This window comes from Salmo trutta, chromosome 8 (assembly GCF_901001165.1).
Source record: "Salmo trutta chromosome 8, fSalTru1.1, whole genome shotgun sequence".
In the NCBI taxonomy this organism is placed as follows: Eukaryota; Metazoa; Chordata; class Actinopteri; order Salmoniformes; family Salmonidae; genus Salmo; species Salmo trutta.
The window spans coordinates 34,817,510-34,842,299 of record NC_042964.1 but is presented as its reverse complement, the minus strand read 5'-3'; the positions used below and the strand labels follow the sequence as shown (position 1 = coordinate 34,842,299).

At 44.3% G+C, this 24,790-nt stretch overlaps 1 protein-coding gene across 1 annotated transcript in view; it reads left to right on the top strand.

Moving 5' to 3' along the window:
• The window catches only part of LOC115198758 (conserved oligomeric Golgi complex subunit 5), a 103,803-nt gene that overhangs the window by 45,500 nt on the left and 33,513 nt on the right, over positions 1–24,790 (top strand). Inside the window, exons 7-10 of the mRNA XM_029761006.1 lie at positions 6,041–6,171; positions 23,070–23,229; positions 23,389–23,501; positions 23,636–23,713. Of these exons, the coding sequence (XP_029616866.1) occupies positions 6,041–6,171; positions 23,070–23,229; positions 23,389–23,501; positions 23,636–23,713 (482 nt within the window). The remainder of the gene's footprint in view (positions 1–6,040; positions 6,172–23,069; positions 23,230–23,388; positions 23,502–23,635; positions 23,714–24,790) is intronic.

Genomic DNA, 24,790 nt, shown 5'->3' with positions numbered 1-24,790 from the left:
TTCTATTAATTGTGCAGCCCTAACACACACACACACACACACGCGCGCGCACACACAAATCATTTTCAACTTCTCTGCTTGGAGGAGAGAATGCCCATAAATGTTTGATGCTGGTATTAATATTGCAATCCCATATCCAACCCTGTCTCCTGATGCCCCTACAGGTTGCTGTTTGCTTGGGTTTCTCTACCTTTTCCCCATTTCAACTTTTGTGTGTGTATGTGTGCAAAGAGCGAGAGGGAAGAGAGAGAGAGAGAGTGGGATGAAAGAGTAGCCGTGCCAGAGCCTGTCACTGCTGACGAGTCCACTGTGCACTCGCTGTGGGTCTAGATCAGTGTGTGTCTGCCCAGCTCCAGCCATATTGACTATCTGTGTTGAGGCTGTAGATCAGTGCACCATGGCAAGAGCTAATGGGGCAGAAACAGCCTGTCTGGGCTCATTGTGTAGTCTGCAACTGGAGGAGAAAGAGAGAGCGAGCAAGGGATGAGGTGACTGAGCAGACAGTGACTGGAACCTGATCAAACTCCAGTAAATGACACAAGAATTCAGACAGTCAGGGATTTTTCTGCATAGAAAATTCTTGGGCGGGACCAAACGGTAAAACAATTATAATATTCAAAATCCTTTGTGTAAACTTCAACAACTAAAAGCAGATAAAGTATGTAGAAAAGATAATGGACCTATCTTTTTTTAATAATATAATCTTTGAGAACTAACAGTCACCAAAATACAAGCTAGACTAGACAGTTCCAAAAACAATGAATTCAGCAGTATTGATTTTGTTATTATGTTTGAGAAAAATAACACATTAGCCATGGCAAAATGCATAGAATTGTAGGAAATTTGTTTTAAAACGGCAACATTTTCTCTCAGCTCCATTGCAGAATATATAGAATTGCAGAAAAAGTGCTTTAAAACTGCAAGATTTTATCTCAGCGCCATGACAAAATGTGTAGAATTGCAGGAAATTTCCTCTGAAACTGCAAAAATGTCTCTCAGCTCCATGTAGAAATTTGTGGAATTGCAGGAAATTGGCCTAAAAACCACCCCATTACCACCTGCTACGCCTTCCTTTTTGACAGACACACACACACACACATGCGTGCACACACACACACACACCAGCGTTACTCCATTCTGAATCATTAAACCTCACTGAGGTCACACCACTGATAACAACACGGATGACCTTCTGGGCTCTCTGTGATAACCTCATTGACTGACCATCTTTGATGAACTCACCCAGTCTGCCCGTTTAGTGATGACGGACAGGATAGCGGAGTGTTCTTAGATTATGTCACTATGTGTTAATCACAGTACCTCATGTCCCTTTCACCTCTTGGGTGTATTTTCTCTCCTCCATTTCATCCCTCTCTTCTCCCCCTCACTCATAGCCCCATACTGAGAGAGATGATTTTTGTGTATTCTGTGTGCGGTCAGTGGTCATCTGAGTTCAGGGGTCATCCTGTAGCAGGCTGGCTATGTCTTCGTATGTCTCCGTACGTGCATATATTTGGCCAATGTGAACACAGTTGAAATCTCTTCACTGAAAGACCTATGAAACATAGTTGTGTGTTTCCCTCTTAATAAAACATGGGGATAGTGTGATAAACTGGCTGGTGAGATCTGATGATAATTCCAGAGCCATCATTGGTGTAAACCGTAAACACTCACTGTCCTTCGTGTTGTGTGGTAATCACACCCTCCATCCATCTAGTCTCTAGGGAGGAAGGTCAGCCCTGTCTCCCCCACACAGTGTTCTCTCCTGGGGTTGTATTTTGTGCACTAGGCCCCTCTGTGGACCATGGAGCTGGAGCTTGTCTCTTCCTGTTGTTCACTGTCCCACTGGGAGGGTGTGCAAGCCACCCCTCTCTCTCTCTCACACACACACACTCTTCCTGTTGCTGTGGAGGGAGCATGTGCTTATGTGTTGCTGTCTGAGAGGCGTTGGGAAGTCCTGGGAAAGGACTGAGTGCCAATAAACACTGGGGGTGACCTTCAAGCAGCGCGGAGGTCACACGCACACACATACTGTACACACACACAAACAAACACATGCTCTGCTTGGCAAATAAACATTTAAACATCTCTCTATCTTATCTGATTCCTCTTTGTCTATTTCACATCTCGGCTTTGGCAGCAAATTCACACTGAGGTTTATGTTAGCAGTTACACACAAACAAGTGTGGAAACGGGTTCTATGTAGCCCCTGTGTCCCTGGTGTTCAGATATAATGACTGCAGAGCTATTTTAGCCCTCCACTCAAACTGGTTCTCAGAAACCTGGTTTAAAAAATCAACATTAGGAGAGAGGCTGACTCCTACTGTACCCAGTCCCTGTCTAGTCTCTCTCTGCCCATTCTCTCCTCTAATCCTCGTGTCCCCTTGTGTGTGGATTTTTGGCGTTCCCGGCCCAATGACTTACAAACACATTCTCTATCCTCTCGTCCATCTGACAGACAGACAATAGAAGGGAAGCTCAGTGTATGGAACCAATGAGAACTCATGGTACAGTTGTTACAGTCTGTACAATCACAGGCAGAGACAATAATGATAATATGTCTCTAGTCCCTAAACAGTGCACCAGTTTTAACCCCGTCTCTGGGTTACATAAGGAAAAAAAATGTTTTATTCAATAGTGCTCCTGTCTGAGTGAGTATGTCATTGTCACAATAATGACTCTGACTGCGCCAGGGTTAGAGCTGTTCTCTTCAGCTTTATGTACGCACTTAAAACCGTGTGCTGTGATTGTCTATACCAGCCATCCACACTAACATTTACTGCATGCTTTACCGTAACATTGACTCTCTAAATGGCTTTCAAACCTGTAGTACTTTAGTAGTAGCCTATACGTTCACTGTCACACTATGGTGTCCTGCGTGGTTGCATTTACTCTGGAAATGTGGACCGTTCAAATGTCATTTCACGCAATATCTGCAGAATTCGTCGTCGTTGCGTTGGATGTTACTTGCAGGCTTTCTCCATTCCCTTTTGAAAGTGAAACAAGAGGATTCACCGTTGCTCTTGCTGTATTGTGTTCTTGTGAAGACCTTTTAAGAGGTTCACATATTGATGGAGCCAGAGAGCTGAGGCATATATAGCAGAAGGGAATTTACAAAGCTTATTTGGAAGGCTATCCCAAGAAATTGTCTATCCCCCTCTCTCTCTCTCGCTTTCTCTCTTTCTCATCCCTCCTTTCTAATTTTAAAATGGAGGCTTGGCTCTCTGGACAATAACAATCGCTCTCTCTATTTGTCGCCTCCTTATCAGCTGTAAAGTGAATTGCATGTTTTGTGAAATAATTTCAGCGTTCCTTTCCCGTCCTAGAGAGCTTCCAGTCGGCCATATTGAGTCATAGCTAATGTTTCTTATCAAAAGTCCCTTTCTCCCCTTGTACCTTGTAATGACTAAATTGTGTTTCCAAGGTCACAGTTGCAGTTGTTTTCAGTGTAATGCTGTGGTTTAGACGGGTCTGCTCAGTGCAGATAAATATGGCCGACGATGAGACGGGCTGATTGATGTTGAATCAGTAGCCTCCACTTCCTCTGAGGTAACTGATTCCCAGTGCAATGGCACAACACAGACCGAGGGCCCAGTGTAGAGGCACCACAAGAAGCCAACAACATGCACATCATGGTGCCAGCAGTGACATGCCACTGCCAAAGAGGACCTTGCTAGCCGTCACTACCTGGCCAGTGGCCAAGCTAGAAAGGATGGAAGTACAGCATTTTCTAACCAGCATTTCTCAACAACAAATGAGAATTCTTAACAATACCCTTAGCCCCTCAGAAGGGTATGGTTATCTGAGGGGCTGCCTGGGCTGGCCCTAGCCTTTTGGGGGCCCTAGGCGATATTTGGTTGTAGGGTGGGGGGTTGGCGTACGAAAATGGTTTGCCCGTGAGGTTTCCCCCCCGCCCTTCCTTTCCTGTGGCGGTCCACATGAGAGCCAGCTTCATCATAGCGCTTGATGGTTTTGCAACCGCACTTGAAGAAACTTTCAAAGTTCTTTACATTTTCCGGATTGACTGACCTTCATGTCTTAAAGTAATGATGGACTGTCATTTCTCTTTGCTTATTTGAGCTGTTGAGAGAATGCCAAGAGTGTGCAAAACTGTCATCAAGGCAAAGGGTAGCTACTTTGAAGAACCTCAAATACAAAATATATTTTGATTTGTTTAACACTTTTTTTGGTTACTACATGATTCCATATGTGTTATTTCATAGTTTTGATGTCTTCACAATTATTCTACAATGTAGAAAATAGGAAAATAAGGAAAAACCCTTGAATGAGTAGGTGTCCATGCATACATACATACATACCTTTAAAACATATATTTTCCTTTATTTTCTACTAGCCCCTAATTGGAGTAAACTAAAGGACAACAACACGTAGGCTTCTACTTCCAGATTATACATACTATATACATTTTACGGACACAGTATATTTTACAATAGTTATATTTTGTTTGTTTTTGGTCCTGTCCTTCTACTACCTTCAACCTTTCCCCTCTATTCCATCCAGTTTTATTTCATTTGCCATATATTTTTATTTGTGATGTTTCACAAAAGTTCTGAACCTATATACATTTTACGGACTCAGGATATTTTACATGAGTTATCTTGTTGTTATTGGTCCCACCCTTCAGCTCCATTCAACCCCATCTCATCTATCGCTTAACACCGTCCATATTGGATTTCTATTTGCCATATATTTTTCAACTGTGCTGTGATGTTTCACAACAGTTCTGAACCTTTCTATTCTCATAGTTTCTACAGATTGTGAAATGCTTTGTTGTTGCTAAAATTATTATTATATTACTGATCAATTTACTAAGATTTTTCAAATCACCCAGCAGTGTTATCAGTAGAGTTAGCTCCAGGTAAATGTTGCAATTCTTCAGTAATTCCTGGACCTGTGACCAAAAACAAGCTACATATGGACAGTACCAAAATAAATGACTCCGTTGGTAAGTTAGTCTACACAGATAATTGAGTGACTGACATAACAGGAGCGAAATCGCTGAGGCACAACTAAATTTCGAAATTGCACCTTGTGTATTCTATTATTCTAATGCTCAACAGTAAATTGAAACCTTGACTTAGTCGTCGTCGTCGTCCCCCCACAAAAAAAATACTAATATATACTTGTTTTTGTTGCGGGGGGGATCGACCGCCTATGTCGCTAATGCCCAGGGCCGTCCCTGGGGGCTGCCCCACACACACTCCATGCCTGACGCGCGCACACAGGGCCCAGCATACTAGGGATGTGAATTTTAGTTGTCTGTGAGTGGATTTTCTTTGGATTAGATATTCTGCTGTCCAAGCTCTTCTCCCTTGCCAGTCTGCTGACTGACTTCTCTCACTGGGGAGCACAGCGCTCAGCGCAGAGCAGGGAGTCTAGACAAACAGACATAAAAGCTATTTCAGATTATTTATCTGGCTGCCTGCACTCTCCTTTGGATTGCACTGAAATGGTAGCTTAGCTTTCTCCACCTGTTCACATTTATTTTTGTGACGGAGTTTTTAAAGATACAACTGTATATTGTTTTTAACACAATAGGTTGTAGAAGGGACTGAAGATGTGTGTTTGTGTCAGCCATGGGAAGGTCTTAATGAATGTTAGCAAGGGGTTAAAGGGGTTAATTGGATCAAGCCATCTGCATAGAACATCTGGCTGACACACACACACACTAATATACACACGCATGTTTAAAAGTCAACATGTACTGCTACCTTTCCTATTGACTGCAGTTCCACCTGTTTTCTATGTCAACAGCTGTGTGCCTGTCACCTTTTCCCTTTGACCTTCACTCTCCAATACTGTAGGAGGCTGTATTGTGGGAGGCTGTATTGTGGGAGGCTGGTTTTCTATCGAAATGAAAATAAATCACACTGAATGCCAAATGTTATATTGTCAAATGTCGAAGGGTGTTTTTCTACATCTCAGGCAAATGTCTGAAGGTGTACATATGCATGCGCACACACACACACACACACACACACACACACACCCTCTAACTCCCTCTTCTCCCTCTCTCCAGACTACCTGTCCCAGGGGGTGGATCTGTCTGGTATAGACGTGATAGAGAATGACTTGCTGCTGATCAGCAGAGCCAGACTGGAGGTGGAGAACCAGGCCAAGAGACTGCTGGAGCAGGGCATGGAGATACAGGTAGGACACACACACAGTCTACAAAGATAATGTGGATAACTTCGTTCCTAGTTATCACTCGTACACATTTTCTGAAAGGTGACTCACATATTTTTTTTGCCGTTTGGCCAAAACGAGAATTCACTGTAGGCTCAAACAAGCAGGCCAAAGATGGGTGTCAGTTAGGTAATATATGACCCGGTGGGGCCCAGCTGGCGCTGAGTTCCAGCGCCGACGCCCACTGAGATGGCTTTGCCTGCAGCACACCTCACTGTGAGGACCAGATGGTCATCACTGATCTGTCTCTACCTCTCTCTCTTCTCCCCTCTCTCTCTCTCAATCTCTCTTCCCTCTCTCTCTACCCCCACTTTCTCTCTACCCCTTCTCTCTCTCTACCTCTACCTCTCTCTGTATCTGTACTTCTCTCATTCCATTGGTCAGTGTACAGTTTCAGATTTAAAATCTACTTTTAGATTCACTGAACGGATACTGGAGAGAATGCTTTTTAAATAGAGTCGAATCAATATTAACCTTTTTATTGAAAATGTTTACTGGAAATGTTAGGAGTTCTCCAAGGTTAAGTGTATAATTTATCAGCCCATACCCCTGCTCGCCACAGTACTATTAATAAGAACTGATTTGCAGGAAACTCACATTATATTAGACAGGAAGCCTTGAGTTGGAGGCCAGGGTCCACCCCCCTGTACGGCTATCGGGGAAACACGCCCTGCAGTCGGTCAAGGCTCTGAATGTAATACATCTCTGATACTGACCCTCACTGCACCGCTCGGCAGCTAAAATAACACTGTCCTCGCCTGGTCCGACCTCGATTGGCCTCAGCCCTGTATTTATATCATACCTGGAACACTGGCGTAACGCCGTTTTTCTGCATTAATGCCAATAATAGTCAATCCACCCTCAACGCTAACTCACTAGAGATTGTTTCATTATGTAGTGTACTATCTATAGCTATATACAATTTTTTTGCTGCGATTTAGGTGCTATTTATAAACCTTTTTATGAAAATGACACATCAGATAGCCTAACAATGAAGAAAAAAGTAGTTGGCTTGAGGATAAATTCAGCCGATATTGTTGAACTCAGCAGGTTTTGTCTGGCTAATACCCTACACAAATGTGCTGTAATATTCAAGGTAAATTCATTTAGGCCTAAATCAAGTGAAATCCAACTTGAGAGACTCCCCTGGTCTCCTGAAGTCCTCCTATTTTGTGTGCAAATGTTTTCACCGCGGCCTGTTGGTCCATACTATTACTGAGTTGCCAACTCAGACAGTCTTTCCTGAGACATTGTGCTTTATATGTCCATTGCGCTTCACACAATTTAAACTCATTTCTGATGCATGCCAAGATATATCAGCGATCAGGGACTGTTGATATTGCAACCACGCAACTCAAACACCGGTTCACCAGTATGAAGAAAATAAAAACCACTTTTTTTTCTGTTCAAGCCCTCAAGAACTGTTGTCTGCTAAATATGATCATCTGTTTGCATCAGCCTATTTATTGGCTGTCCAATATCCAGACGACCTGTCCCCAGAGTTTCCTATACAGTTCGTCTCTTTCCGTAACGTGTTGAGGCCGGCAATTAAGGAGAATGAGAGGCTAAATTAAAGATGTTGCAGAATTGCTGTATTTGAAGCACTCCTCTCTTCTGCCCAGTTTCCCTGATGTTGCTACGGAAATCAAGCTGTTTTTACCATCCCTGTAACTGTCACTTCTGCAAAGAGATCGTTTTCTAAACTAAAACTCATAAAGAACTACATGAGCTTTTGAACACCTGAGGAAGCTCTACTCATTGCACTGGCACCACCGTAGCCTTGACCATGGCATTTGTTCCTTGTCCCCCTTATACTTTCAATCAGTAAAAAAAATAATAATATTAAGACCTGTGGCACTTTTTCAGTCACATTCCTGAAGCCCGAGAAACAAACACTTAGCTTCCTAGTACATATGGAAATTTAAAAAGGTTTATGAATTAATGACTTTTTGGAGGGTTGCTCTCAATGATTTATTATGTTAAAAAAATAAAATAATTGACATCGATGACAGACGCAACGGCCCCCAGAGCTGGAGAGCTGCGGGGGTGTCCGGTAAACCAGTGACCTGGAATGTGATCGTGTTGCAAGGCCAAACAAACTGACTCCTGTTACCGGATGCTCTGAAATCCAGGGAAATTGAGGTGGCTACTGTTCTAGTCCTATCACGATTCCTCGTGGCCCCTCTCACCTGTGTGTGTGTGTGTGTGTGTGTGTGTGTGTGTGTGTGTGTGTGTGTGTGTGTGTGTGTGTGTGTGTGTGTGTGAACATTTCATGAGACATTTATTTATAGTCCTCCAATTACTGCCCTCTTGTTTCGTCCTTCACATAAAAACACTATTCTCTTGTTCTTTTCATTTTTATTCCACTATACCTCCCGAAGGGGACACAGCTTTTTGCCTGATTAAATGTTGACCCTGTTCCTCCACCCATCCATCCAGCCCTCCTTCCCTCCTGCCTGTACTAGAGATGAAAACTCTTCTGGAGAATAGTCAAACCCTCAAGGACTTTCTGTTTTGTCTTTTTTTGTTTTTATTGCTTAATAAATCATCTCATATTTTTTTATTGACTTCTGCAATTTCAGGCCTGGCTTGGCAATTGGAGAGTGATGCACACAGATGTGTGTCTGTATACTCAGGGCTTGGTCAGAGCATCACTGTGGCACGCCATAGTGTGTAGTCCCTGGTTCTTATCAGGCAGCTCAGATAAAAGACTAAGCCTGCGTCCCAAATGTCACTCTATTCCCTATATATGGTCAAAAGTAGTGCACTATATATAGCGGTTACAGTAGACCGATGCTGACAGGAATGGAGAACCGCCCCCTCCAATTGTCTACTGCTTGAGTACCTGTACCTGTGTGTCGGCGTCTGATATACATCTACAGAGGTATTATTCTGAAGGAGTAGGAAGTTAGGAACGTGCGTGTGTGCCGTGCAGTGTGTGGGTGCCCTTGAAACAGTCACTCGTCTTCCAGTTTCTCCCCCCCCCCCCGCTGTTACATTCCCTGCACATGGTGATTTGTTTAAATCATCAAGCATTATTGTGGTTTGATGTTGGGAACGTAGTGACGTTCTCTACTTGTTATGCACCAGAAGAGAGGGAAGAGTAGCTCACGGGAGGGCGGAGGGATGTTTTGAGAGGGGGATTCAAGGTGAACGTGTCAAGGTCAGATTGCTATCAGGCAAGCAGCATGCCTCCCTTTCTCCCTCCGTGAGATATTCACTTATGCAGCACAGCAGACGGACAGACGGACAGACTTCTCAAAACTGCAACTCAGACAAGAGAGGGAGACGGGCAGAGAGAAAGAGACCGAAAGGGAGAGGAGGAGAGACAGATACAGAGATGGCGAAAGTGTGGGAGGGATGGCGGGGGAGAGATAGAGAGTTGTATGCTTAATCTCCTCATCTTTAATCTGAAGTGTTTCTTATTCATTACAAACTGCTCTGTTTCTCTGAACATTAGTGTGTCTCACTACCTCATTCTCTCGCTCACTCTCTCTTCCCCACTCACTCTCACACACACACACACACACACACACACACACACACACACACACACACACAGGAGAGTGTGTAAACCCTGGCTGTTGTCATCGTGACCTAGAAAGCTGTATTCTCAAGGGGACAGTGTCCTGTTTCAGAGACTCTGGGGGGAGGGATGAGAGGAGGTCAGGAGAGAAGAGATTAGGAGGGATGCATACAGGCTGTCTGCTCAGTCTCACCCTGGGAAGATAATGGAATGATTTTGACCATAAAAAGAACCCTGGTGAGAACAGAACAGGATAATCTGGGCCTGTGTCTGTTCTCCATAGTCTGTAATGGGCCACGTTCTGTTCAGCTCACTGTGCTGATAAAGGTAGATGTGTGTGTGTGTGTAGGTTGAGGCTATACACATTATCTCAGGTCTCTATAAAGGCTAATCTGTATAGATGAGTAACCACCTCTCCTTCATTAGAGCTCGTGGCTACTAATGTGCACATTCCAGGTCATGCATGTTTTCCATGTTAACATGCATCTGTGTAGGTTGTAATTCCCCTTGATTAGTGGTGTGTGTGTGGCTGTGTGCATGACTCCTGGCATGAACACCACCACGCTGAGTCTCATTTGAGGAACGGGGGAAATACAGGACCCAGAGTTCAATTCCTTATGAAAGATAACTCCCGCACACGATTACCTACCTACTTATTTAGTAGTGTATTGTCTAGCCTAATCATTCTACATGCTATTATATAGATGTATTATTGTTAAATCCCCGTCGATGTGTTATCATTGATTGCCCAGAGAGGCCAACTCACCTGGTGTCCCGGGTCTGAATCAGTCCCTGATTACAGGGGCCAGTTGAAAAACAGCAGAGAATAGCCCTAATCTAAATCGATTCTGATGTTACTTAAAGTGTTGTGTCTGCTGCTACAAATGGGCTTTGACTGTATATCCCTCCAGCTAAACAGAAGGAAATCAGTGTCAACTTGTTTTTCTCACTTATCTCTTACTCAGAAAATGCTAAGAAAGTGCTATTCTGCCTCTGTTGCCGTGGGTAAAGATGGAGGGAAATAGGTTGGAAGAACTGTTTATTTTCAGTCATCCCTCCATTTCTCTCCCTCAGAAACACATTTATTATTGTGAGCCTATTTAATTGCCCCTGTCTCCGCACACTAGACTTATTTATAGTTGTTGTATTACCACCAGAAACCGAGAAGATTGGAGAAGATGAAAGCTAGTTTCACGCTGACTGCACCTTGTCTCTGTATTAAAAGGCATAAACAAGTACACTGTCAGCACATCAGGAGGAAATGTGCCTGCAGCCCTCTTCCGTTGTCCCTGTAGATACAGTTTGTATCTTCATCGGAGTTCATTAACACAATCAAGAAATTGTCACTTAATTAATGAGCTTATATCCAAACCCAGAGCCTATTAGTGGTCTAGAATCAAAGTCATGAAGTGTCAGCCAGCCATTACTAGCATCATTCCTAGACCTGTCTCTGACTGATCTGAACTCTGAGTGAGTGAGTGAGTGAGTGAGTGAGTGAGTGAGTGAGTGAGTGAGTGAGTGAGTGAGTGAGTGAGTGAGTGAGTGAGTGAGTGAGTGAGTGAGTGAGTGAGTGAGTGAGTGAGTGAGTGAGAGAGCAGATGAGAGGATCTGGAGACACGAGAGGAGGATGGAGGGAAGATGAGAAGGGACTAGATGGAGAAATGAAAGGATGGAGAGTGGGATAGACGTGATCAGAGGTGACTCAGGAGCAGATGGCCCCTCAGCCTGGGAGTGAGTGTGTGTCTGTGTGTCTGTGTGAGTCTGTCTGACCACCTGTGTCTGTGTGTGTCATGAGAACCACAGGAGACACGAGGACATGCAGAGAAAGAGAATGAGGGAGCAAGGCAGGGAGGGAGGGATGGAAAAGGTGAGAGGAACAGACAGAATGTGTGAAAAGGTGGTTTTCTACAGTGCACGCTGTCTGTAGTGACAGCAGCTGTCACTACTCTGTATCTTTCTCTCTCTCTTATTTTCACAAAATCTCTCTTGTTCCTTCCCTCACTCACTCTGCATAATTCTCTCCTTCTTTTGCAACTGTCTTTCTCACCTTGCTCTCTCTCTCTCTCTCTCTCTCTCTCTCTCTCTCTCTCTCTCTCTCTCTCTCTCCCTCTCTCCCTCTCTCATATCTCTCTCTCTCTTGCTCTCTCTCTCTCTCTCTCTCTCTCTCTCTCTCCCTCTCTCATATCTCTCTCTCCCTCTCTCATCTCTCTCTCTCTCTCTCTCTCTCTCTCTCTCTCTCTCTCTCATATCTCTCTCTCAAAAAATAAATGTTTCATACCCCAATGGTATACGGTCTGATATACCACAGCTGTCAGCCAATCAGCATTCTCTGTTGTGTCATACAGAAGACTATGTGCAAATACCAAATGACTGTATTCACTATATCAGAAGTGGAGCACTGTATTAGAAATAGGGGATCATTTGACCCGCGGCTTTCAACCCCCCCCCCCCCCCCCCCACACACACACACACACACAACCTTTGCATAACTTTGTGTTCTCTATCCTTCACCAGTTGACATGTGACCATCAGTCACTTGGCTGAAAGTCTTGTCACCATGCATATACTGTGTGCTTTATCATCTCCCTTAAACAGCAAAATTAGCCTTCAGTGACATTTTCTAGGAAATCATTATCCGACACGTCAGTAGCGGAGCCAGAAATTCATTGGTGGGTGGGTCTGCCAAAATGTGGGACATTTCGGAAAACAGCTAACTAACTTCTTGCAACTCTACACAGTTTGCCATGGGGCAAAGAGAAACATTTGCAGTTTTATAGCTAATCTCATGCTGTTCTACAGATTTTGCCATGAGGTTGAGAGAAAATGTTGGTGTTGTTAAAGCTAATTACCTGTAATGCTACACATTTTGCCATGGGCCAAAGAGCAAAATTACCAGTTTCATAGCTAATCTGATGCTATTCAACATATTTTGCCATGATACTGGGAGAGATGTTTTCATTTTTAAAGCTAGTTAAAGCTCAAATATAGGTGTGTTGATGGTGATAATGGCACTGGATTATGAGCTGTCTTGTTTGCTAAATGAACAAACAAAGTAGGCAGTGGCATGGTGTGTGCGCGTGTGCGTGTGCGCGTGTGTGTGTGTGTGTGTGTGGCCATAGAAGCACAGTGACATATGCCTCTATGTGGTAATAATGGAGGTGTGGCTTTCAGTGAGTTATTTTTTACCTCGCATCCAATGAGAGTGAATGTCATTCCCGTACACTGCTGGCTATGAATTCTATCTGATGGTGTTTGCATGTTTAGGTAAAAAAAACAAATAGTGTCCTTTTGGAACACTGACAAGTAGAGAGCATAAAATAGAAAAAGTGAATTGTTGCTCAGTGTGATTGGGTGCTACACCAAGCTGATTGGTTAAGTAGAGACAGGACTAGAGAGAATGCGCTCACACATCTGTATTAGGCCTACTTGTATTGTTTGAAGGCACAAAGAACACACGAGAGGAAGTTCTGGTCAAAAGTAGAGCCTTGTCTTTCAAAAAAGGCCACTGACCGAAACGACAACAATAAAAACGTGAGTGACGATAATCGTGTATGGATGGGAATAATCTTTATAACACTTAATTTGACAGATGATTTATGGCATGGTAGTGACGGTTTCATTATTATTATTGTGAGCTGACCTTTGAGGTACCACAAAGGAGAGACTGGCGGTGTATGTGTTAATAACGATTGCCCCAGCAGGACTGATTGGGAAGGGTCTGTTTTTTTTTAATGGAACATGTTGCCAAGGTATTACTACATTCTGTAGTCGCTTTGCTAGTGTTCAGAAAGTTGAGGAGTCCGTCCTCCTACCAGCATGCTACAGTCCCTTCATTATTTCATTGTTGAGACTTTGGGATTGTTCCTCATACATACAGAGACAGAGCAGAGCTGTTCAAAGCTCCTGTCAGCAAATGAGGAGAGAGCATCCCAGAACGAGCTCTTTAGCTCACTGTCTCCACGCGTACATAACTGGCATGCACATACGACGGAGCACACACACACACACACACACACACACACACACACACACACACACACACACACACACACACACACACACTCGAATGCTTGTACACACCCCCCCCCCCCCCCACACACACACACACTCTGTCAGCTACAGGCTTTATCTGGCAGTGGGCCAAGTTGGCTTTAACAAAGTGATATTGTTTCCTCAGTGTAGCTCAGTGTTCTGTGAGGACCAGGATGTGTTTCTTCTGTGTACCAGCAGGGAGACAAGTGTCCTGTGCTGGAAAAACACTTTCCCTCGCTGTTTACATTACCAGGCCCACTAGTTAAAATGTGTTATAGTTAGAGCTCTGGGTGGAAAGAGAGCAGAACAAGCCATTGTGCTTACCTGGTGATTTCTTTATGGAGAAAAATACTGGTCCACAAGAAAATGTGGGCTTTTTCTACCACTTTACACTTGTTTTGTGGAAGATGTACTGAGTCGGACACTTCTTCCTCCTATGACACAGAATATTATATATGCTATATAGCGGGTGCTTTTATCCAAAGCAACTTAGTCATATGTGTGTTCATTTTCATGTGGGTGGCCACAGTGGGAATCGACTCACGATCTTGGTGTTGCAAGCACCATGCTCTACCGACTGAGCAGCACAGGACCACTTCCTGTTATATTGGTTCTGGTTCATCTAGCAGAAAGACACTGTATGTTTGGTGGTAAATGTATGATAATTAATGGGCATAATTTGCTATTGTACACGTCTTGAATATTGAAAATCATTTTAGCATCTATTCAAACGTTGACCTTTTTTAGTTTGAATATCAAATCAAGGGAAACTAAATGCCAGTGATGTTGGGGAAACGTAAGTCACCTCATGCTCAAGTCATTAGCAGAGGGCAAGAGGTTTGTCATCGAACAACAACAGAAGCAGCTCAAGCTACCATGAATAAGATAGTACTGAGCTATCATCTCCTCATATTCATTAGTCTATTTATTTGATATTAATGACTCCAGCAGGTGTGTGTGTGTGTGTGCGTGTGCTTCATGCACATTGATGAAGTCCTCATTTGACGACATCTCGTCTCCCCCCAGCCTTGAAGAAATGAGCCAATTATCTAAGTCTTCTGAGTAGAGTTTGATCCTGTGCTGTGATGTCCAAATAGATAATAAATGGGTTGTTTGTCAAGGGATTTTTGTTTCTTACACTTCTCCAACGTTTCCTCTCTCATTGACTCACTTGTGAGGCCACTCTACATGCACTTGTTTGTCACCTTTTCACTCCTCTGTCATTTTCCCACCCTCTGTCTTCTTCCCATCCTCCTCTCCTAAAAAGTGCATTCTTTCTCCTGGTCGTTTGTCGTGTGTGTATTTTGTGTCTGTCTTAATTGTACACAACCAGCCCTAAAAGACTTGAGTAGGCCTTTCTGATGTTTGTTATGGGGTTGCCTTGGTTACGCTGCAGATGTTATTGCTCACTTATTTCTGGCTCTTCTGCTTAACACACCCTCTATTTTCTTTATCTCTTTTAAAAGCTGCACTTTCATACCTTTTTTCATCTCCTTTCCTCCTGCATGATTTAGTGCATTTAACCCTCATGTTAACCTCTGTTTTAACTAACGTCACTCTCAGCAATTTAGGAATACAATTTTGTGAGGAACTCCGACAGCTGTAGATTAAGTCAAGTAAAATCATAAGCTCGTTATTGTGTTGTTTGATATTGTTACATCAAAGCAGATTGGACCTTTGTCATCAAACAGACACACACACACACACACACAAACTTACAGGAAAGCAAATGTCAGAGTGTACATAACCCACCAACATGTGTTTGGACATTCTCACCCATCCTCTTATCAGCGATTGGTTTGTTTGACAAATACACACTGTGTGTGCGTGTGTGTGTGTGTGTGTGTGTGTGTGTGTGTAAATGTCCACTCCGTGGTAAAAGCTATGGACAGTGGGTAATGGTTCAGGCCAACAGGTGTCTGTAGGAAGGAACCAATGAAGTGGAAAGCAGAGGGTTGTCATTTGCATGGCTGCCTCAGTCTCTCTGACAGGTGACGTTACCTGGAAGCTGCTGTAAATACTCCCAGAAAACACACATACACACGCACATATAGATATATATATATACAAACAAACACACACACAAACACAGTTACAGGAAAGCAAATGTCAGAGTGTGCCTAACCCACCAACATATAGGCAATTGCCAAAATAAAGGAAACACCAATATAACGTTTCTTAATAGGGCGTTGGGCCATCACAAGCCAAACAGCTTCAATGCACCTTGGCATAGATTCTACAAATGACTGGAACTCTATTGGAGGGATGTGACACCGTTCTTCCACAAGAAATTCCATCATTTGGTGTTTTGTTGATGGTGGTGGAAAACGCTGTCTCAGTCGCCGCTCCAGAACCTCCCATAAGCGTTAAATTGGTTTAAGTTCTGGTGACTGAGACGGACATGGCATATGGTTTAAATCGTTTTAATGCTCATCAAACCATTCAGTGACCACTCGTGCCCTTTGAATGAAGGCATTGTCATTCTATGGGGACATAGTCATGGCAGGCAAAATAATGGGCAACTGGGCCTGCCCAGCATTTTTATAGATGACCCTAAAACAGACATGCCCAGTCATGAACCCCATTCAGGACGGACAGACATCTACCCCAGACAGACATATGCCCAGTCATGGCATACCTATATGTCATAGGTGTTGTTTGATACTGTTACCTCAAAACAGATATTTGTCATAAAACTGAGACACACACACACACACACACACACACACACACACAGACACACTTACAGGAAAGCAAACGTGAGATGGGACATAACCCACCAGCATGTGTGTAAACCATCTCACCCATCCTCTTACAGCGATTGGTTTGTTTGAACAATTTCTTGTCATACCGTGTGAGAGTGTGTGTGTGTGTGAGTAAATGTCCACTCAGTGGTAAAGCTAACAGGGTGTATGGACAGTGGGTAATGGTTCAGGCCAACAGGTGTCTGTAGGAGGGAAGTGGAAAGCAGAGGGTTGTCATTTGCGTCGCTGCCTCAGTCTCTCTGACAGGGGAAGTTACCTGGAAGCTGCTGTAACTGCTCCCAGAAGTGCCTTAAACCACTGACATCTGAATGAACATCTGAATGATTCAGAGGACAACTGGGTGAAAGTGTTGTGGTCAGAGGAGACCAAAATGGAGCTCTTTGGCATCAACTCAACTCGCCGTGTTTGGAGGAGGAGGAATGCTGCCTATGACCCCAAGAACACCATCCCCACCGTCAAACATGGAGGTGGAAACATTATGCTTTGGGGATGTTTTTCTGCTAAGGGGACAGGACAACTTCACCGCATCAAAGGGATGATGGACGGGGCCATGTACCGTCAAATCTTTGGTGAGAACCTCCTTCCCTCAGCCAGGGCATTGAAAATGGGTCGTGGATGGGTATTCCAGCATGACAATGGCCCAAAACACACGGCCAAGGCAACAAAGGAGTGGCTCAAGAAGAAGCACATAAGGTCCTGGAGTGGCCTAGCCAGTCTCCAGACCTTAATCCCATAGAAAATCTGTGGAGGGAGCTGAACGTTCGAGTTGCCAAACGTCAGCCTCGAAACCTTAATGACTTGGAGAAGATCTGCAAAGAGGAGTGGGACAAAATCCCTCCTGAGATGTGTGCAAACCTGGTGGCCAACTACAAGAAACGTCTGACCTCTGTGTTTGCCAACAAGGGTTTTGCCACCAAGTACTAAGTAATGTTTTGCAGAGGGGTCAAATACTTATTTCCCTCATTAAAATGCAAATCATTTTATAACATTTTTGACATGCGTTTTTCTGGATTTTTTTGTTGTTGTTATTCTGTCTCTCACTGTTCAAATAAACCTACCTACACACACACATGCGTGCACACCAAAAAACAAACATTAAACCTGCCTGTAATGTTTTAGAAAGAACAAAACCACGAACATTGAAACATGCCTCTCTCCAAAACAAAATAGAGACACAGCATGCAAATCCTCTTCTCCATGGTTACCCACCTTCCTCTAGAGAAACGGATCTAATCTTGTAACCACCAAAATAAGCCTTTCTCACTCCTGTGAATGTGAATATGCCTGTACATATGGCCTGCTATCCTCCTCACTTCTAATGAGAAATGGTTGTTTTCTGTGTGATGATGTACCTTTTTGGATGTCTTCCCTGAGTGTGTGGGATCCAGTTCACACCAACCTTGTACTAGCAGCAGGCCATAGAGATATATATTTTAACACTGCGGACCCAGGCCATCTGTAAAGAGGCAGGTGCTGCCAGCTGAATATGTAACACTGTGAGTGAATTTAACTGACCTTGGCTACGTTCATATGTTCAGAATGATTTTTCTTTTACCGGGACGTCTCTTGAAATGAGAAATGCAGAAACCATGGCAGCAGCCTCGCGGTCAGTGCATCACTTTCATGTCAAGGAATAGGCCTAGCAGTGAAGGAAGCCAAGAACCTAGCCAGGTGTTTGTGTTACACAGCACTGTGAATATTACATTCCCTGCCTGGTTTAATGAGGTTATCTGACATGGTGTCCATAAGGATGCAGCTGCCTGCCTGACGACAACAATACAGTAATGGTTTGTGAAGGGTGGTTTCTTCCCCTGTACTGTATTTGTTCTTCCCCAAACTTTATTTGTCACATGCGATGAATACAAGTGTAGGCTTTACCGTGAAATGCTTACTTACAAGCCCTTAACCAACAGTGCAGTTCAAGAGAGTTAAGAAAATATTTACCAAATAAACAAAAGTAAAAAGTAACACAATAACGAGACTATATACAGGGGGTACCAGTACCGAGTCAATGTGCGGGGGTACAGGTTAGTCGAGGTCATTTGTACATGTAGGTAGGGGTGAAGTGACTATGCATAGATAATAAACAGTGAGTAGCAGCAGTGTACAAATCAAATGGAGGGGGGGGGGGTGTCAATATAAATACCAAAAATGGCACACAAAAAAAAACAAAAAAAACATGGATCACTAGTTTTGACCAGGGCCCGTAGTGCACTATGTAGAAAATAAGGTGCCATTTGGGAAGCAGCCTGTGTATGCTGCCACATGCTCATTTAAGACGGAGTGGGGCTATTTTTAGACTGCTCCTCTCACCTCCCCGTCGACAGAGAACGTCTCACTACGTGTGTGTGTGTGTGTGTGTGTGTGTGTGTGTGTGTGTGTGTGTGTGTGTGTGTGTGTGTGTGTGTGTGTGTGTGTGTGTGTGTGTGTGTGTGTGTGTGTGTGTGTGTGTGTGTGTGTGTGCGTGCGCCCAATCAAGCCAAACCAATTAACCTGATTTTTGTCTCGCCGAAAGAGAAAGATCCTGCTTGGCACCTGCTACACTGGGAACAAAAGGTGTTTGTGTTTTACCCTGGGGCAAGGCAACGTGAAAACATCTCACACTGGCACTGAGCTGCCACAGAGCCCCAACAGGGCCTATACTGTGTGTTTTATTTATATATCTACTCAGTCAATGTTTTTTCTACATTATTTACTATTTTCTACATTGTAGAATTTCAGTGAAGACATCAAAACTGTAAAATAACATATGGAATCATATAGTAATCCAAAAAGTGTTATACAAATCAAAATATATTTTGGCATTCTCTCAACCAGCTTCACGAGGAATGCTTTTCCAACAGTCTTGAAGGAGTTCCCACATATGCTGAGCATTTGTTGGCAGATTTTGGGTTGAGGTTGGGTGATTGTGGAGGCCAGGTCATCTGATGCAGTACCATCACTCTCCTTCTTGGTCAAATAGCCCTTACACAGCCTGGAGGTGTGTTTTGGGTCATTGTCCTTTTAAAAAAAACAAAATGATAGTCCCAAAAGCGCAAACCAGATGGGATGGCGTATCGCTGCAGAATGCTGTGGTAGCCGTGCTGGTTAAGTGTGCCTTGAATTCTAAATAAATCACCAACAGTGTCACCAGCAAAGCACCATCACACCTCCTCCTTGCTTCACGGTGGGAACCACACATGCAGAGATCATCCGTGTCACAAAGACATGGCGCTTGGAACCAAAAATCTCAAAATTGGACTCATCAGACCAAAGGACAGATTTCCACCGGTCTAATGTCCATTGCTCGTGCTTCTTGTCCCAAGCACGTCTCATCTTCTTATTGGTGTCCTTTAGGAGTGTGGTTTCTTTGCAGCAATTCGCCCACGAATGCCTGATTCACGCAGTCTCCTCTAAACAGTTGATGTTGAGATGTGTCTGTTACTTGAACTCTGAAGCATTTATTTAGGCTGCAATCTGAGGTGCAGTTAACTCTAATGAGCTTATCCTCTGCAGCAGAGGTAACTCTGGGTCTTCCTTTCCTGTGGCGGTCCTCATGAGAGCCAGTTTCATCATTGCGCTTGATGGTTTTTGCAACTGCACTTGAAGAAACTTTCAATGTTATTGACATTTTCCGGATTGACTGACTGAATGATAGAATGATGGACTGTCATTTCTCTTTGCTTATTTGAGCTGTTCTTGCCATAATATGGGTTTGGTCTTTTACCAAATAGGGCTATCTTCTGTATACCACCCCTAACGCATTAAGAAGGACATAAATTCCACAAATTAACTTTTAGTAAGGCTCACCTGAAATGCATTCCAGGTGACGACCTCATGAAGCTGGTTGAGAGAATGCCAAGAGTGTGCAAAGCTGTCATCATGTCAAAGGGTTGCTACTTTGAGAAATCTCAAATCTATTTGGATTTGTTTAACACTTTTTTTAGTTACTACGTGATTCCATGTGTGTTATTTCATAGTGAAGACATCAAAAACTATCATTCTACAATGTATAAAATAGTAAAAATAAAGTAAAACCCTTGAATGAGTAGGGGTGTACAAACGTTTGACTGTGTGTCTGTGTGTCTGTGTGTGTACAGTTGAAGTCGAAGTTTACATACACTTTGGTTGGAGTCATCAAAACTTGTTTTTCAACCACTCCACAAATGTCTTGTTAACAAACTATAGTTTTAGCAAGTCGGTTAGGACATCTACTTTGTGCATGACACAAGTCACTTTTCCAACAGTTGTTACAGACAGATTATTTAACTTCTAATTCACTGTATCACAACTCCAGTGAGTCAGATGTTGACGTACACTAAGTTGACTGTGACTTTAAACAGCTTGGAAAATTCCAGAAAATGATGTCATGGCTTTAGAAGCTTCTGATAGGCTAATTGACATCATTTGAGTCCATTGGAGGACGGCTATTTCAGCCACACCCGTTTGCTGACAGGCGTATAAAATCTCTGACTTTCAACATGGCACCGTCATAGGATGCCACCCTTCCAACAAGTCAGTTTGTCAAATTTCTGCCCTGCTAGAGCTGCTGTTATTGTGAAGTGGAAACGTCTCGGAGCATCAACAGCTCAGCCGCTCAGTGGCAGGCTACACAAGCTCACAGAACGGCACCGCCGAGTGCTGAAACGTAGCGCGTAAAAATCGTCTGTCCTTGGTTGCAACACTCACTACTGAGTTCCAAACTGCCTCTGTAAGCAACGTCAGCACAATAACTGTTTGTCGGGAGCTTCAGTAAATGGGTTTCCATGGCCGAGCAGCCGCACACAAGCCTAAGATCACCATGCGCAATGCCAAGCATTGGCTGGAGTGGTGTAAAGCTCGCTGCCGTTGGACTTTGGAGCAGTGAAAACGCGTTCTCTGGAGTGATGAATCACGCTTCACCTTCTGGCAGTCCGATGGACGAATCTGGCTTTGGTGGATGCCAGGAGAAGGCTACCTGCCTCAATGCATAGTGCAAACTGTGAAGTTTGGTGGTGGAGGAATAATGGTCTGGGGCTGTTTTTCATGTTTCGGGCTAGTCCCCTTAAGATTTCCCTTCACTGGAACTAACGCAACAGCATACAATGACATTCTAGACATTTCTGCACTTCCAACTTCCAATAGTTTTGAGAAGGCCCTTTCCTGTTCTAGCATGACAATGCCCCCATGCACAAAGCGAGGTCCATACAGAAATGGTTTGTCGAGATCGGTGTGGAAGAACTTGACTGGCCTGCACAGAGCCCTGATCTCAACCTCATCGGACACCTTTGGGATGAATTGGAACGCCGACTACGAGCCAGGCCTAATCGCCCAACATCATTGCCTGACCTCACTAAGGTCTTTTGGCTGATTGGAAGTAAGTCGACGAGCAGGTGTCCACATACTTTTGGTCATGTAGTGTATGTGTATATATATATATATATACACACACACACACACACCCACCTGACCCGGATGGATGCTGCAGAGCTCAAGCTCGCAAAGAACTGACCAAATATCGCCCCTCGTCAGTTAGTGTATTTCTGTGTGTGTGTCATGCACGGACGTGCCCTTTTTATCCACAGCAAACTCTTTGGCATTGGAAGTACTGCGTCATGGCTCTGGACATGATAACAGCATGGTTTACTCAACACCTGTGTCACCCCATTGACTGATCCATGGCCTGCAGACATGAGACGTATAGTGTCACGTCTTCCAGACGGCTGGGGTCGAGGCTCCATGACAGGGTCTTGACGTTATCACATTCACCAGCTGACACCTCACTGGGCCGTGAGCTCTGGCTCTGGCTTCCTGATTAGGACGCAGCTGGAGCTGACTTTAGGGGTTGTTTCCTAAATGGCCTTGAGTTAGGAATGGAGAGAGTTGAAACTGTGTTTCCAAGAACTCGTTAGGCCAGAGAAATGAGATGGAGAGGGAGGGAGCTAGGAGACTGGGTTCTGACCTCAATCTCTGTTTCATGTGTGCAACAGCGAGGAAAGAGGGGAGGGAGAGATGGGGAGGGTGTGAGTGGTTTCTGGATGATGGTGAACAAAGCTCCTATTAGTACTGAGAGCTGGTTCTTTAATAAGAGCTGCTATCAGACCCTACTAGTAATTACTCACACACAACCATGCACGCGCACACATTCACACTCACACCGAGAAATGTCAGAGTACTTGCGTATCCTGATTTTATTTTATTATTATTTATTTTTTTCCCGTTAGCTGAGGAGAATTGTTGAATATGACCCATTTTTAGACCATCCCCTCCCTTGCGTATAGTGACGTCAATCGTCTGAGCTTGGAGGTGTGTGTGTGTGTGTGTGTGTGTGTGTGTGTGTGTGTGTGTCAATTTGTACGTGTGTTTCTCTGTGTGCTATTCCAGAGTGTGATGTACACTTCATTCTGTGTGTCTGTCCAGTTAGTAGAAGTATGTCTGACGTGTATTTAGTTGGTTGATTGGACTCCACTGTGCTCCATGACTGACTGTCTCAGACTAGATGGGGTTGGGGTTGACTGACTGAACCTGACACACACACACACACAAACCAACTGTCTCCTCTCCTCTGTGTCCCCATGTAGAACCCGACCCAGGTGGGCACGGCCCTCCAGGTGTTCTATAACCTGGGCAGTCTGAGGGAGACCATCAGTGGGGTGGTGGAGGGCTACCGGACCACCATACAGGACAACGTCACCACCGCCCTGGACATCAAGGGACTCACCCAGCCCACTGGCAACAGAGGTAGGTGGGGGTGAGAGTTAGAGGGTGAGGAAAATAGTGTTTCAGTTTTGGTACTCTTGTCTTGTGTAACTTTTTAACCTGTGTCATTTCATTTGTTTGTGTGTGTGTGTGTGTGTGTGTGTGTGTGTGTGTGTGTGTGTGTGTGTGTGTGTGTGTCAGGTGCGCCAGGCAGAGCGGCGATGCCAACCCCAGGTAACACGGCAGCGTTCCGAGCTGCTCTATGGACCAACCTTGAGAAACTCATGGACCAGATCTGTGCCGCTTGCGGACAGGTATTCTTTTACCTTTACAGATATTTTAGTTTTACCTGAGTAAAAGTAAGTGTGCACTTTTTTTTACCTGCTGAAGTAGAGTAATGTACCTAGTCAGGGAGTACGGAGTTAACCTGTAATCTCTCTGTGTTTAGGTGCAACACCTCCAGAAGGTCCTGACGAAGAAGAGAGACCCTGTCACTCACGTCTGCTTCATCAGTGAGATCATTAAGGTGAGACGCCATGTCCTCATATAAGGCCCGTGTGTCCTTGCCCCTGGACTGTCATCAGCACACTCTTCCACAACATCTATTCCTCTACTCTTGGCAGTATCGTTCTCTTCTCTTTGGCCTTCCCCTGCCTACCTCTTTCCCCTCCCCTCTCCCGTTCCCCTCTCTCCATACTGATCGGTCCGTTACTTGGGCCTGTCCTGAACCAGACCTACCCAGTCTTTATTGACTCTGCTTGCGTTAGCAGAATGCTGGGCTGTTAAGCAGAACAGCTTGGAGGGACTTGAGTTATCTAATACAAGCTGAAAGAGATTCAGCTGTGCCAATTTTCTTTCTTAGAGGAGCATAGACCTCTTAATTTGCTCCCGCTCCTCTCTTTCTCTCCCTTCCTCCCTCTATCTCTCCTTATATTCCCCCACCCTCTCGTTCCCTCCGTTGTCACGCTCTCTCCATCTCTCTTTATCCTCTATGAAAGTCCACAGTCCTATAATTGTCCTTTTATATTCAGGAGAGCAGTGGACCTATTATCAGCTTGCTCCAATTAAGATCTAGTGCTGTGTGCGTGCCTGCGTGCGTGCCTGTGTGTGTGCGTGCGTGCCTGCGTGCGTGCGTGCCTGTGTGTGTGTGTGTGCGTGCGTGCGTATGTTTAGAAGGAGGACATACACATGGTTTGGTCTGTTTTGTGTTGGTTTAACATTAGCAGGTTAGCATTGATGGACTGTGTGTGTCCTTTCTGTGTTGGGCCACAGGACAGTGTAAAACAAGGGGGGGTGCAAAGTACGGCCCGCCGGGCACTTCAATCCGGCCCGCGAGACATAACATTTTTTTTAAAATACGAATAATAATTTATTTTTACACCCAAACATTTTTACACTTTTGTTTTTCTACCCGATTTTTTTGTATCCAATTGGTAGTTACAGTCTTATCTCATCACTGCAACTCCTGTACGGACTCAGGAGAGGCGAAGGTCGAGAGCCGTGCGTCCTCCGAAACACAACCCAGCCAAGCTGCACTGCTTCTTGACACAATGCCCGCTTAACCCGGAAGCACCAATGTGTCGGAGGAAACACCGTACACTTG